At 43.6% G+C, this 15535-nt stretch overlaps 1 protein-coding gene across 6 annotated transcripts in view; it reads right to left on the reverse strand.

Annotated features, from left to right (window-relative positions):
• LOC113027154 (solute carrier family 45 member 3) overlaps positions 1–15535 on the reverse strand; it is a 48397-nt gene that overhangs the window by 1190 nt on the left and 31672 nt on the right. For 5 of the 6 annotated variants that reach the window (XM_026176730.1, XM_026176729.1, XM_026176733.1 and 2 more), the window contains 4 exons: positions 13825–14015; positions 13043–13706; positions 1968–2233; positions 6–1889 (listed from right to left, as the gene is read on the reverse strand). In XM_026176730.1, coding sequence (XP_026032515.1) covers positions 1446–1889; positions 1968–2233; positions 13043–13706; positions 13825–14015 — 1565 coding nt within the window. In that variant the 3' untranslated portion in view covers positions 6–1445. Of the gene's footprint in view, positions 1–5; positions 1890–1967; positions 2234–13042; positions 13707–13824; positions 14016–15535 lie in introns of those variants that run through there. The other variant, XR_003272993.1, reaches the window with a different exon arrangement.

The raw sequence follows: 15535 nt of genomic DNA on the forward strand, positions 1-15535 counted from the left end.
TAGATTGTCATTTAAAAAAAAAAAAAAAACAAACTTAAACGGGGCTTAGGCAACGGGGAAAGTGTGTTATTATTACTCGACAGGATAAGCAGTCCACTAGTCTAGATTACCTCTCTTGATTATCTACACAAAGGACATTTGATGCGATATTCCCATTCAGCTGAACAGCCTAATTGCTAAATCATCACAGTCAGAAACTTCACTTCAGCACGTTGCATAACAAATTCCCATAGGGATTATACAGTAAAAATGTATGCAAATATTCGCAGTAAACAGCACTAAAAGATGGCACTAGACGAGGAAGGGAGGGATAAGAGGAGACTCAGAGTATAGCTCACTGACTGCTGAAAGAAAAAAAGGTCTCCTAATAAGGCTTTGGGCCAGAACAGGCCTTGGCATTGCCGCTCCAAATCTTTGGAAATATACAGCAGGAATGAAACACCCTGACGGTGCACGCGATTGCCGTCTACCACTGGTACAAAATTTCCCATAGGTGTTAAATAAGGATGAGATGCTGTGACTGAAGAAAATAAGTCACATTTTCACCTTTCGGTGACTCCCACATGCCATCGTCCTCCTGGACGTGACCAATCCCAGGAGGAGAAATGGATACTGATGGCCCAACAGAACTACCACATCCCCATATGTACCCCACCCACGTATGGAGTTAGTTTACTTATGGTGGAGACTAGACAAGTGTAATGACGAAAGCACATTTGACAGAAAAAAGGTCGATTATAAAGTAGAAAGATGATGACATTTAGCAGGAAGGGACGGTCTAATAAGAGATCATACAGAGTTGGCAAGACCATCTCTGGAGGCTCTCAAATTAATGAATAAAGTAGCATATTTCTGAAGAAACCAATTTGTCTGTTCTGCCATCTTGCATTAGATTGACTCCCCCCCACGCTCACCTAATTTAATTTTAAATGTCATTATGTAAGATGACCATTATGGAAAATGCCTTAGTGACAGTGAAGACGAGTGAGCAAAGACAAAAACCGACTGCACTGTGTAAAACCGTAGCTTAAGATAATTAAAAAATACGATTCAGAAAAGTTAGTTGGTGTATTCGAGGTTGACGGGTTGTACAGTAAATCTGTTTGAAGGTACCTGAGGAAAAAGGTGGACAGAAATTATGCCGTGACAGTTTTAAAGAGACACGTCTGTTGAATTCAATAGGTTTCAGTACACACTGTACCTCATCGGACCTGAGCAGGTGGTGACTCTTCTGGTAGCAGATAATTCCTGCTATAACACGGCAAACGGCTCCTGACTTTATCTTCGGTAAGCCAGTTTCACATGCCACACGCTAACAGATATACCTTAATGCAGAGTGTCGCTGAAAGCAAAAAATTTTTACTAGCAAAAGGCTTTCTGGGAACAGTAGTGCAGCGAGTACCACTCGTGGAACCTGAAGGGTTGATTATTGGCGATCCCATCACTCAGTTTCTGAGGTCCTTTTGGTCAAAGACAATCTGACTGGCCAGGTAGATGGCGACAGCTCCAAAGATGGCAGAGCAAGCGATATAGGCAGTGACGGACTGAGCAAACTGAACAATCATGCCCATGAAGAGGGTGGGGAAAACCTGAGAGAGGAGAAAGGTGCTGTCTAAGATGGCAAAGTCCAAGCCCACACCGCGTTTCTCAAAGCCCGACTCGGCTTCGTCCTGCTCGGGGGCGTTGGCACTGTGAGACGAACCGTTTTGGCTTTGCGGGCCGGGGTAGTACTCGTAACTGTCCTGGCTGAACAAGGCGTGCCTGTAAGGAGGCCCCGTTTGGTGGTTCAGTCCACCCTCCTCTTCCACAGGAGTCAAATACACAGAGTCCCGCATGGCTGTTACACCGTTTTTATGTCTGCTTTTGGTTATTCTTTTTGGCATGTAGACCTGAAATGAGAAAGGAATCATTGACTGTAATCATCTAAAACATGTCTTTGAATATCCAGTTCTTACTTCTATACTTACCTCTATCTCCTTGTGGTAATGGCAGGTGAGTGTGTAAGGGAGGGTCTGCAGTGTCGCGTATGCATAGCCAGTGAGAGCTGCCATTACAGTGACCAAGACGACGCTTTTGGACAGGCAGATGACCAAAGCGGAGACTGTGAAGCTCACCATGCTGCTCAGGTAAACCCACCGGGATCCCAAATGCCGAACCAAACGACTCATAACCAGAGAGAAAAAGGTTGAGGTAGCACACTGCAGGAACAGGCCCATGCTGCCCATACGGATTCCTGAAAGAAACAACAGCGTCCAGAAAGTATAAGAACGAGCAAAACGAGTGAAGGACGATAAAAGATGGATTTATGTCATCGGCTGCAGTCGAATATTCTGCACTGACTCCTTCTAGAAAGCATTCTAGTGAAAAAAAGTGCCTTGGAGTGACGTTTGCTGAACTCTGCAGCACGGACACCTAGTTTGGTCTGACTAATCGTTACACAGCATCAAGTTTAGAATAATGCTGAAAAGAGACACACACAGGCTGACCCAAGGCATGGGCTGTTTGGAGGGGGTGTCACAGGCTGACCAACAGCAAATCTTACTCACTATTGTCAAAGTTCCTGAATCCTTCCTTAGTTATGCTGCAATAGGTGCAAGCTGCTGGGGGGTTCTGGGTGTTTCTTCTTCACTCACTATGTGTTAATAGTAGTGCTGTCAGTGTTAATCTCGTTAAAATGACGTTAACGCCATAACAATTCAATTTTATTTATACAGCACAAAATCACAACAACAGTCGCCTCAAGGCACTTTATATTGTACAGTAGATCGTACAATAATAGATACAGAGAAAAACCCAACAATCATGACCCCGAATGAGCAAGCACTTTGGCGACAGTGGGAAGGAAAAACTCCCTTTTAACAGGAAGAAACCTTCGAAAGAACCAGGCTCGGGGAGGGGCGGGGCCATCTGCTGTGATTTGTTGGGGTGAGAGAAGGAAGACAGGATAAAAGACATGCTGTGGAAGAGAGACAGAGGTTAATAACAGATATGATTCAATGCAGAGAGGTCTGTTAACACATAGTGAGTGAGGAAGGTGACTGGAAAGGAAAAACTCAATGCATCATGGGAATCCCCGGCAGCCTACATCTATTGCAGCATAACTAAGGGAGGATTCAGGGTCACCTGGTCCAGCCCTAACTATATGCTTTAGCAAAAAGGAAAGTTTGAAGCCTAATCTTGAAAGTAGAGATAGTGTCTGTCTCCTGAATCCAAACTGGAAGCTGGTTCCATAGAAGAGGGGCCTGAAAACTGAAGCCTCTGCCTCCCATTCTACTTTTAAATACTCTAGGAACAACAAGTAGGCCTGCAGAGCGAGAGCGAAGTGCTCTAATAGGGTGATATGGTCCTACTGGTGTTGGCCAGAGGGGCCGATGGCGCGATATGGCAGCCTCGCTTCTGTCAGTCTGCCCCAGGGCAGCTGTGGCTACAACTGTAGCTGCCTCCACCAGTGTATGAATGTGAGAGTGAATGAATAGTGGTATTGTAAAGCGCTATATAAATCCAATCCATTATTATTATTATTATTATTACTACTACAAGTAGGGCTGGGCCATATCATACCGTTCACGGTAATACCGGTATAATTTTGGGCAACGATAAGAAAATGAAATATTGTGATAAAATATGGGTAAAATGTGCAGTGCCTTTGTTTTCATACGCACATGGCGGTGACGCAGAATGAGAAGCGCGAGAGCGGATCGTTGAATGAAACGATGAACCAGAACTGGTTTGTAAAAATGCTGCAGCTTCACTGGTGTGGAACTGGTTTGGCTTTCGTCCGTCAGATACACAACAAAGCACTATTTTTGGTAGAGCATGCTAGCGGGCCGTCGTTATTACCGTGTTGTTTGGAAAATACGGCGCACTTAAAATCAATCCTTTGATTTTTCTGAAAGTCGACAGAGCCCCTTATAATCCCGTGTGCCTTATGTATGAACTCTGGTTGTGTTTATGACCTCGAAACGATTTTATGTGCACGGCGCTCGAAAATCTGTCAAATGTTTCAGTACGACTTTGCTGAGCTACCAAGCCGCACCGCTTGATGCATTGTGGGAGCATTACGGCTATCGTAGGCGGAGCCTCGCGGAGTGATACGTACTGTGCTTCAACATGATATTACCGTACTGTGTGTGTTTAACCTCTTTTTAAGTGTTGTGGATATTATACATGGTTATGCTGAGGATGTGTCGGCCAGTTTCCACTGGAAACGCCTTTTGGTTAAACTGTCAGCGAGGAATTTGCACTGTTACATTTTTATATAACATTAATGCACATAAAAAACAGCTGCTTGTTTAAGTGAAAATACATTGATGGGTTTTTTTTTGCACTAATAAAGTTGTGGAGTCGTAAAGTATTTTGTCTCGTGTTAATTATATCGTCAGTTATATCGTTATCACAAATTTTCAAATGTATATGGTGATAAATATTTTTGGCCATATCGCCCTGCTCTAACTACAAGGTCATTAAGAGGAGATGGGGCCTGATTATTTAAGACCTTGTATGTGAGGAGCAGGATTTTGAATTCTGGATTTAACAGGAAGCCAAAACAGGAGAAATCTGCTCTCTCTTTCTAGTCCCTGTCAGGACTCTTGCTGCAGCATTTTGGATTAGCTGAAGGCTTTTCAGGGAGTTTTTAGGACTTCCTGATAATAATGAATTACAGTCGTCCAGCCTGGAAGTAATAAATGCATGAACTAGTTTTTCAGCGTCACTCTGAGACAGGATATTTCTAACTTTAGAGATGTTGCACAAATGGAAGAAAGCAGTCTTACATATTTGTTTAATATGTGTGTTGAAGGACATGTCCTGGTCAGAAATGACTCCAAGGTTCCTCACAGTGTTACTGGAGGCCAAGGTAATGTCATCCAGAGTAAGAATCTGGTTAGAGACCATATTTCTAAGCTTTTCAGGGCCGAGTACAATAACCTCAGTTTTATCTGAATTAAGAAGCAGAAAGTTAGCGGCCATCCAGGTCTTTATGTCTTTAAGACATTCCTGCAGTTTAACTCATTGGTGTGTGTTATCTGGCTTCATGGACAGATAGAGCTGGGTGTCATCAGCATAGCAGTGTAAATGTATGCTATGTCTTCTAATGATGCTGCCTAAGGGAAGCATGTATAATGTAAACAGAATTGGTCCTAGCACTGAACCCTGTGGAACTCCATAATTAACCTCAGTGTGTGAAGAGGACTCTCCATTTACATGCACAAACTGGAGTCTATTAGATAGATATGATACAAACCACTGCAGCGCAGTACCTGTAATACCTACAGCATGTTCTAATCGCTCTAATAGGATATTATGGTCGACAGTATCGAACGCTGCACTGAGGTCTAGCAGGACAAGCACAGAGATGAGTCCACTGTCAGAGGCCATAAGAAGATCATTTGTAACCTTCACTAAAGCTGTTTCTGTGCTGTGATGAACTCTGAAACCTGACTGAAACTCTTCAAATAAACCTCTGCAGATGATCTGTTAGCTGTTTGACAACTACTCTTTCAAGGATGTTTGATATACCATACCACCTTTATTTATAAAGCACTTTAACATAAAACCAGAGTTCACAAAGTGCTGTACATGCTAAAAGCATAAGTAAAGAAAATTAAAATGAGATAAGATAAAAGAAATAACTAAAAAACTAAAATAAATTGAAACATGTCAAAACAAATTGAGTCAACCCCTCTAATCAATGCCAAAGGCTTCAGCGAATAAATATGTTTTAAGAAGACTTTTAAACTCAGAGAGAGAAAAGGCCTGCCTAACATGCAAGGGTAGATCATTCCACAACTTTGGAGCAACTACAGCAAAAGCACGATCACCTTTAGATTTATACTTAGTTTTTGGTACCTTAAGGAGCTGCTGATTGGCGGACCTAAGGGAACGGGGAGGTGTATATGGTTGTAGTAGCTCCGAGAGGTAGGGGGGGCCAGGCCATTAAGAGATTTAAAAGCAAATAAGAGAATTTTAAAAACAATCCTAAAATATACAGTGGAGTGAAATTAAAATTGGGGTAATGTGCTCAAACTTTTTTTGTTCCAGTTAAAAGACGTGCTGCAGCATTTTGCACAACCTGCAGGCGCCTAATGGACGCATCACTAACCCCAAAATAAAGTGCGTTACAATAATCCAGCCTAGAAGTAACAAAGGCATGGATTACTGTCTCAAAATGCTGTTTCGATAAGATAGGCTTTATTTTGGCTAATTCCCTCAAATGAAAAAAGCTAGATCTTACAACAGCTCTGACCTGGCTTTCAAGTTTAAGATTTGCCTCTATTTTAACTCCCAGATTAGTGATGACTGGTTTAACATACTGTGCCAGTGAACCAAGATCTATAATAGTGGCCTCAGAAGCGCCACCAAAAACCATCACTTCTGTTTTCTGTTCATTAAAATGTAAAAAGTTCAAAGCCATCCAGGCCCTTATATCATCAAGGCATCTGAGCAGCGGGTCTACTGAGAAGCCATTTATCTTTTTAAGTGGGAAATAAATCTGGGAGTCATCGGCGTATGAAAGGAAGGCAAATCTCTGTTAGCAAGTTAGCGCGGATTGCCCCGTGCATGGGGCTGCATGGCACTAATGCATTAACGACCTAACCGCGCTAACGCATCAACGCCGTGCAGCCACACGGCGGGGACAATTCGTGCTAACTCGCTAACGGAGATTTGCCGCATTAAGATCCAGTCATCCACCCATTCACACACACATTCACACACTGGTGATGGCAGCTACATTGTAGCCACAGCCACCCTGGGGCGCACTGACAGAGGCGAGGCTGCCGGACACTGGCGCCACCGGGCCCTCTGACCACCACCAGTAGGCAACGGGTGAAGTGTCTTGCCCAAGGACACAACGACCGAGACTGTCCAAGCCGGGGCTCGAACCGGCAACCTTCCGATTACCTTACCTTACCTTCCGATGAGGCGACTGTTGTTGTGATTTGGCGCGGTATAAATAAAACTGAATTGAATTTAAATAATGTTAACAATAAGTGGAAATTTTTAACAATGTGATGCATCTAAAACCAGAGAGACAAGTCTTGATATTACAGGTCACAGTAGACAGTTTTTCAAAAGCAGTATATAATGATTAGAAACACTGTAAATATAATTTTCTAATAATAGCATTGCCCATTTAATTTCATCCTCTCGCTTTCAAAATATTAAAATGAAAACATTTCCATCTTTATAAAGATTCTCAGAATTGTTTAGTAATGAGATTTGCTGCCCAGAAAAAGGAAAGAAGGGCAAAAACAGTCAGTGGTAAGACTTTATTTTAAAAAGGACTTGCTTTTTATGTTCCCAGTTTGTCCTTCCAAGTTTCTCATGCTTAACCCTTTAAGACCTACCATAGAACCAAGTCCGCCAGAGCTTATATTATATTTTTACATGCTGTGGAGCCATTTTTGGGAGCATTTCAAGTTGATGTACATCAATACAACCATTATAGCCCAGATTTTAATACCGTAATATGTCTGCATTAAGTGCATAGTAATTACATAAATTGCGAAAAAAAAGTGCAATAAACTGCAAAAAAATTTAAAAATCGTTTTTGTTTTTTTAACATATATTTCTAGTTAGAGAAATTTAAGAGGCTTATCCCTCAAAACTGTAAATACAAAAAAGTTGCACAAAATAGTTTCCCACCACAAGAAATTTATTTTGAGTGTCTTCATAGTTTTATTTTTGAAATACACCAATTTCTATATACTGCAGGAAAAACGAAAATAAATATTATAGTGCAAATTTGCAAAAAAACAGCATATACATCAAAATAAACTATTTCCAGCAGTGCAATATGAGTCCTCAGCATCCCAGAAACGACACAGAAAGTCATAAAGTCAAACATAACTTTTGGGGCAGGGATAGCTCAGTTGGGGCAGGGATAGCTCAGTAGGGGCAGGGATAGCTCAGTAGGTAGAGTGGTTGCCCCATGATCGGAAGGTCGGGGGTTCGATTCCCCTTAACAGCTACCCTGAGGTACCCCTGAGCAAGGTACCGTCCCTACACACTGCTCCCCGGGCGCCCAATGGCTGCCCACTGCTTCACTGAGTGAATGGGTTAAATGCAGAGAGCAATTTCCCCACGGGGCTCAATATAGTACAATAATGTACACACTTTCTTCTTCTAAAAAAAACACCAGTATAGGCTCATGAGGCCCTGATGGTAAAAAACTACATTTCCGCAAAATGACGTCACTTCCGGTTTTGGCCAGGACATGGCGGACATGCGATGGTTCGCCATGTCCTGGCGGAAGTGTAGGAAGTGTTACAAACAGCTGATCGGATCGGCAAAGCGTGTTTCTGGAATATTATGTTTTTGTTGCTGCAAGTGCTTTTTATGCAGTTTTTGCAAAGCTTTATGTGGAAGGAAACTGTGACTTAGGACAAGCTAATGGCATAAGATGCAAGTACAACTCCTCCGGTTTCATATACAAACAATTTTATTGCGCTAGCTCACATGGTTGCAGTGCTACCGGGATTTAAAAATAGTTACGCAAAACGGAGCGTGCAGAACACCGGCTCCAACCGGCTTTAAAGGGTTAAATGTCTTTATTTATTTATTTCTCCCAGCTGTGGTTCTGACCTCCAGGTGCTCTTGGTAAACAGTCAGGGTCAAGTTCAGTAGCATAGCAAGCAGCAGCTAACTTAACATGGAAGAGTATGTTTATGATATTACTCCTGGAAAGCAAAGTTAATGAGCTCCATTTTCAAACACTACCACATGTAATGAGCACTAAACTGTAGCCCTGACAGATAAGGGAGGGAGCCAGAATGCTACTGAATCAGCTGCAGAGGTGGGTAGTAACGAGTTACATTTACTCTGTTACATTTACTTGAGTAAGTTTTTGAAAAAAAATGTACTTTTAAAGTACCTTTTTTGCACAATACTTTTTACTTTTACTTAAATACATTTGTGAAGAAGAAACGGTACTTTTACTCCGCTACATTTGCAAAATTCGACTCGTTACTTTTTGAAAAAGTAATTAGTTTAACACATTAGATAAAACATGCTGCCAGTGGAGTTTCCGGTAACTTTTTACCAATCAGATGTGGCCATGCAGTCACATGACCAGTTTGAAACTGTGGCGGGCAGAGCGGCCCAAGCGTTTCAAAGTAGCGACACACGTAAAGAAGAAACATGAAAACATGGCAGAGCCAGTCGTCTACGCTAGAGCTGAAGAGGATGAACAGCCTTGGCCTCACATACAAAGGATGTTTCTCTTAAAAGCAGCACAAAAGAACAGCTCTGTCTTCAGCGTCGGTGTCTTCAGTGAGAACAAAACAACAACTTTTCAGCGTGAAACAACTCAGCTCGTGTAACCTGAGTAAGTTTTCTCTAAATATCTTTTAGCTGTGGTTAGCTGGATGTCAGTCTTATGTTACAGTAGCTGTGTCCAGCTCGAGCTGCGAGTCATGTTTTCGGCGCTACGTTGTAGTGAGATAAGTTTGTGGGTGTTTTGTGCAGCTTCGGCTGTCTTTTTAACTGCTCGCTGGTTAGCTAGCGTGAGCTGTAAGCTAACAGCTAACCTGGTTAATGACGCTAGAGTTCCACGCACATGCAAACAGCTCGTCTCTACTGCTTTAACTGTTAAAACAGAAGGCAATACTGCGGCTGGCAGGGTTTATTATGTGAAACAGCAGCTTGTTTAGTTTAAACAGTCTGCATTAAGCTGGGCAAACACTGCGATTTTTTTCAGTCACGTTATTCAGCTCCTGCTCAAACTGTACAATTAAATCGCAGGGGTTAGAAGTTCATAGGTCACGATGCAGGTCTCACACTATACGGCCTGATGCTCTGATGCGACCTGTGCAAAGTTGTCTTTGCACAGTACAGCTGATTCAGCTGTACTGTGCAAAGACAACTTTCTGTGGTACAGATGTTACAGATAATGCACAGTGGTTACTCTTAAGAAAAAAAAGGGGGCCATGCAACTGTAATCAACACAGATCACCGTCATCCGGAGGAACATCTGCAGACAGAAGGATGTGGCGTAATAACAGTCGCTGCATTTCGGATTAAACAAATGAAACTCAGACCTCAGATATGTGTGCTTTGGCCGTCTAGTTGACTTGAATGAACACGCTCTTTGTGTGCCGATTCCTTGACATTAATGCTTTTTGAGTGTGACATTCCTCATGGTCCAGCAAGCACCGGGACTAGGAACAGGAGAAAATTAGAAAGTAAACAAAGTAAAGAATGAAAGAGGCCGACAAAGAGGAGTATGAAAAGAATGTGGATGGATGGATAAAAATGTCAAATGAGAGAGGGCAAAAGGTAAAGGGGGGGGATCCCCAGATTTAAGGATACATTTATAGTATATATGGTAGCGGTGTCGGAAGGACAGCTAGACAGGTTTAGCTACCTGTAGTGAACAGGTGATTTCTTACTGGTTTAGAGTAAATTATATTTTCTTTAAGGTCATAATGGTCATTTTTCTGAGCATATTTGTGCTTCAGATAAAATGTTGTACTTTAAGAAAACACATATTTAGAAGCAAAAACTTGTGCGAGAACTCTTAAATATTTATTTGATATTTATTGGGAATCTGCCAAAAAGTATGGGAACATGTACTTTCAAGTTATTTTAAATAGATAATGGCCGCTTTGACCTACTTTACTCAACCAAGTAGGTAAACAGGGGGGGCGGGGTGGAGGTCAAACGCAGGGTATACATTTTTCTGGCTGGATGAATCCACCAAATTACATTCCAGGACTGTCAGAAGTCTGTACACCGTCAGTTGTTGGTTTGTGAAGTAAATGACGAGGAGGTAACTAAGAAATCTCCCCATGGAGCCAAGAAGAGGCAGTTTCAGTTGACCCATCTCATTTGTCCCGTCCCCAGCAGCAAACCATTCTTACACCCAGATTTCTTTGGTGGGACCCCAGCGTTTACGGCTCTTGTCTAGATATAAATACAAGTCAGCTGGAAGACGCTCCGTTCAGGAGAGAAGCTACAGGATTCCAGAGTGATTGGTACCAGTGCTGCAGAAAGTTGACGTTTCCAGTAGTGAGTGGTGCAGCTCTATTGATCTGGTGCCAAAGAAAGATGCAGAGATTTTGTATTGAATTCAGAGATTTAAATTCCATGTCTGACTTTGATCCGTGCTTCACGCCTGGAATCGATGATCTGTTAGGAAAAACATCCTGGACCTAAACACATCAGCACTCTGAACTAAAGGATATCGGCAGCTGGCCTCAGCACCAGAGGTAAGAGAACTCACAGCCTTCGAGGGTATGTACCCGTTTAGTTATATCATTGGCCTCCAGGGGGCGCCAGCCACATTTCAGTGACTGAATTGCTGAGCGATATGTCCGAATTTTCAGTAGAATATCTGGATGATGTGGTGGTGTACAGTTGGGACTGGGAAGAGTAAATAAATCCTACAACATAAAGCCTCTTGGGTTGGGCATCAGCCCTCGCCGCTGCACAGGTACCCATAGAGTACCTGAGCTTTGTTGTTAGTTAGGCAGGGTCAAGCTACAAGCTGGGAAGTCCTTTCCTGTTCCACTGAGAGGAAGGGTGAGCTGAAAGGCTTCATATGCCTGGTTGGGTGGTACAGAAAATGTACCCCCCATTTGCAGAGAGTTGAGTGACTTCACCAAGAATTTAGCCCCTAACAAGGTACTAAGGTAATGGAGAAATGCACAAGAGCATTCAGAGATCCAGGCTGTTCTCCACAGCATTCATCGAGCCATTCATCCTGCAGAGATGCGGTCCTCCTACAAAGAGGGAGGCCAGTGTTATTCCTCTGTTGAAAGATGTTGGGCAGAGAGGTGAGGTACTTGATGGTAGAAATGAGTGTTTGGCAATGAAGTGGCATTTGAATCCTTCAGATATCATCTCTGCTTTGATGCCACTTCCTCATGGAGACTGATCATCACGCCCCCCAGTGGCTGTCTCATGTGGTGGCTGACTGACTGACTAGAAAAACTGAGTAGTGAAATCTTTATCCCTGCTGTAGTGAGAGGAGGTAATGAAAATGTATTCCATTACTGCTTTGCTGCATTTTGTTTTAGGTAATAACATTTTCTGGGCACAGCTGCACTTTAGGAAAACGTTTGCACATTAAAAAGCACAAACCCAGACGTCAGAACACGCGTGGGCTTGTATGGTTATATGATCTTAAAGTAAATAATATATTTGTGGGTGATGATGGTGACAGTTTTAATAGCAGGCTATAACAGAAAAAATGTTACATGGCTTAACTGTCAAATTAAGTAAACTAAAATTAATTCAAATTTCATTTGTAAATTAAATGTTTGATAAATAAAAATAACTAAAGTTGGTTGGCACCAAGTCCTGCCTCTGCCTGGCATGATTGGTCACTCGGGTCCAATCAAACAGCTCAGCAGCTTTCTGTGGTGGGGACCCTTTTGCTGCGTAATTTGCAGTTTTCTGCACAGCGCAGCCCCTCGTTTAGAAACGAGCTTGTCGATGTGTTTGGCTGGTCTTTCTGTGGTGCCGCAGTGACTGTTGCTAACAGTCATCTAAAACAATGAAGAAATATTGCAGTAAATGGCGTTTTACGACAGCAAGAAATAAAAGCGAGACTGTATTATGAAACAATACATTTTTTTATATTGTCATCCGATATATTTCGGCATATCGCACAGCCCTAAGCAGGAGTGGAGCACAATACCTGAAATTTTGGAGTGGATTTACTTGACATGCTTTAAAAAAAAAAAGAAAAAAAAAAAAAAGGTAAAACTTCACAAAACGCTCACAATCCTATCTGCAGTGTTGTATCGGTGTGTTAGTCTCAGCCATCGTTTCTGTCTATATCAGATACCCTGAGACAGACCAGAAACGGATGCATGATAACAGATACACGGGATTCCAGGTCAGCTGTGTGCCACGATGACAAAAAGAGGAGGACACGTCCTGCATCCGATTAGCACAACGAGCACCGGTAATCAGCTATTTGTGCATTTAGGACTTTTTTTTGGCAATGCCATACTGTCTAGAGCTACAAACACATTTATAAAGATGCAAGACATAAATCTTACATCATATGCACGTAATGTAAAAAGAGGAATCTGACCTTCATCATATCTTTGTTTGGACACACTCCCTGGTAATGCACTGGGCACGCCCTCATAAAGGCCTTCACCCACAAAGTCTGTGTAGAAAAGCATAAAAGACATGACAGCCATCCAGCTGCAGAGCTGAGCCACGCACAGTTGCCTCATCACCCGTGGAACGTGGCAGTAGCTCCTGTAAATGGCCGGCGTCATGGACCAGCATGTCCTCAGTAAGCACATCAGGGGTCCAGACTTGAGGAGCCTCAGCTTGCACTTCAGCAGGTAGCAGCACGAGCGTGGCACGCCACACCGGCCGGCCTCCATCACACCTGTCCCCGGCTCCAGTAGAGATCCCGACTCTCCCGCGCCGCTGTTGGCACAAGAGGGTTCCTCGGACACCTTCATGGTGATTAGCACACTGGAGATGAAGATGAGGATGAGGAGGGAAAAGAGGCACTCTGCTTGGCCTCCCAAGTAAACAGAGAGGAGGCCGTGACTCCAGTCCAGCGCAGGTAGCAAATAACCCACACAGCCTCCCAAGCTCACCATGAAGGAGAACATGGCAAAGGCTTGGCTGCAGTCCTCCTCATCCCGATACAAATCTGACAGAAGAGCCTCCAGCGGTGTGAAGCAAACTTGTCCACAGAAGTCAAGGAGCCCAACACCAAGGATCAGGAAGCCCACCTGGAACACGGAGGAAACGCAAGGTTATATGGAGGACACAGTCTTCAAACGAATAAACTCTCGGGAAGAATTTACCCTTTGTCTGAAAAACTCAAATTCAAACAAACATTTCACACACCTGGAGCGTGCGGCCACCCCATGCAACGCGGGCTGCCAGGACGTCAGCGTGGGGAATAATGAAAAGCGCCAGAAGGACTCCCATCGACAACAGCCAGATGAAAGGCCGCCTCCTGCCGTAACTGCTGTTGCACTGGTCACTGGCTGAGCCGATCAGGGGGATGAACAACAGGCCAAGCACTGGCCCGATGCCTGCAGGTACAACCAGGCAAACACAGAAGTCAGAGATCATACTAACAAACCATAAGATGCAAAGACAAAGCATAAAGAAACACAGACAATGTTGGGGAAAACATGTATTCACAGATGTCGATGTGGCGGAAAAATCAAAACCAATCCCTATCAACTCAAACATGTCTTTGCCACAAACACCAGTATGGTTAAAAGATACTAGAACTGGTCGAATGGAGCCAGATTTTTACTGGTTGCCTTAGATTCTTTGTTATCGACCTCAGGGGTGAACTGCATGCGTCTCTGCCATCATTAATGACTGCTGAGGTGACGGTTCCTACAGATGGCTCGCTGCCTGAAGGTAGCAGTCATCCTTCACACGTGGCTGGGTCTGGCTAATTAGAACACACCATGAGACGCTGGTCCACACAAGATCTAATGTGATGAGATCTCAGGGCTAGATTTTGACATTTAAGAAGGTGCCCCGTGAAGTACTCTTACATCATTTCTCATCAAAAGGAATTCGTGCGTGCCCAGTGGCCACGCTGTCCTTCATTTAAGTGTTTACAGAACGCACGAAAAATAAAAATACACAGAAGCCTGTTAATCATGAACGCTGTTCTGCAGCACCTCTAACGTGACACGTGTGTGTTAGAGTCCGGCGTAAAAGTAAAGCAGCAAATATGGGGAAGAAACTTAAGGTCAGAAAGACCCGAAAAGATCAATTCTACCACCAAAGAAACAGGTCATCGCTCTCGTTCCTCCAAACTGATCCAGCTTAACCGCAAGTTCCAGTTTCTGCAGAAAGTCTGAGCTCTGGTGGATCTGTGCCCTGCACCTGGAGGGTGGTTGCAAATAGCGTCTAAGTTTACGCTCGTTTCAAGTCTGATTATCGGTGTTGACTTGGTCCCCATTAAGCCCATCCCCAACGTAAAGGCCATCGCCCACTGAGAAATGCAGACAGGCTCTCAGAAAGGAGCCTCAGACTTGGAAAGTGGATGTTAAACGACAGAGCCCCAAACGTGGGAACACTTTTCCCAAGTTCGCCTGACTCTAATGGCTCTGAAGTCGCCCTGTGAGTTTCTTACCAACGGTGGCACCTTTGTCTCCAAAGAGACTAACGTTCAAAAAGTAGTAAATGGCCTGCATTTGTATAGCGCTTATCTAGTCCATAGGACCCCAAAGCGCTTTACACTACATTCAGTCATTCACCCATTCACACACACTGGTGATAGCAAGCTACATTGTAGCCACAGCTGCCCTGGGGCGCACTGACAGAGGCGAGGCTGCCGGACACTGGCGCCACCGGGCCCTCTGACCACCACCAGTAGGCAAACACGGGGTTAGTATCTTGCCCAAGGATATTTGGCATGCAGCCTGGGATCGAACCACCGACCTTCTGATTAGTGGCTGACCTGCTCTGCCACCTGAGCTACAGCCACCCAACATGGACACACAAGCAAGATCAATTTGCACTCTTTCTGCAGTTTGACAAGAAAGTGAAACATGAAGAGAATTCTTAAAAGCATGAACTGAAAGGA

Source organism: Astatotilapia calliptera, chromosome 7 (genome assembly GCF_900246225.1).
Source record: "Astatotilapia calliptera chromosome 7, fAstCal1.2, whole genome shotgun sequence".
Taxonomy (NCBI): domain Eukaryota; kingdom Metazoa; phylum Chordata; class Actinopteri; order Cichliformes; family Cichlidae; genus Astatotilapia; species Astatotilapia calliptera.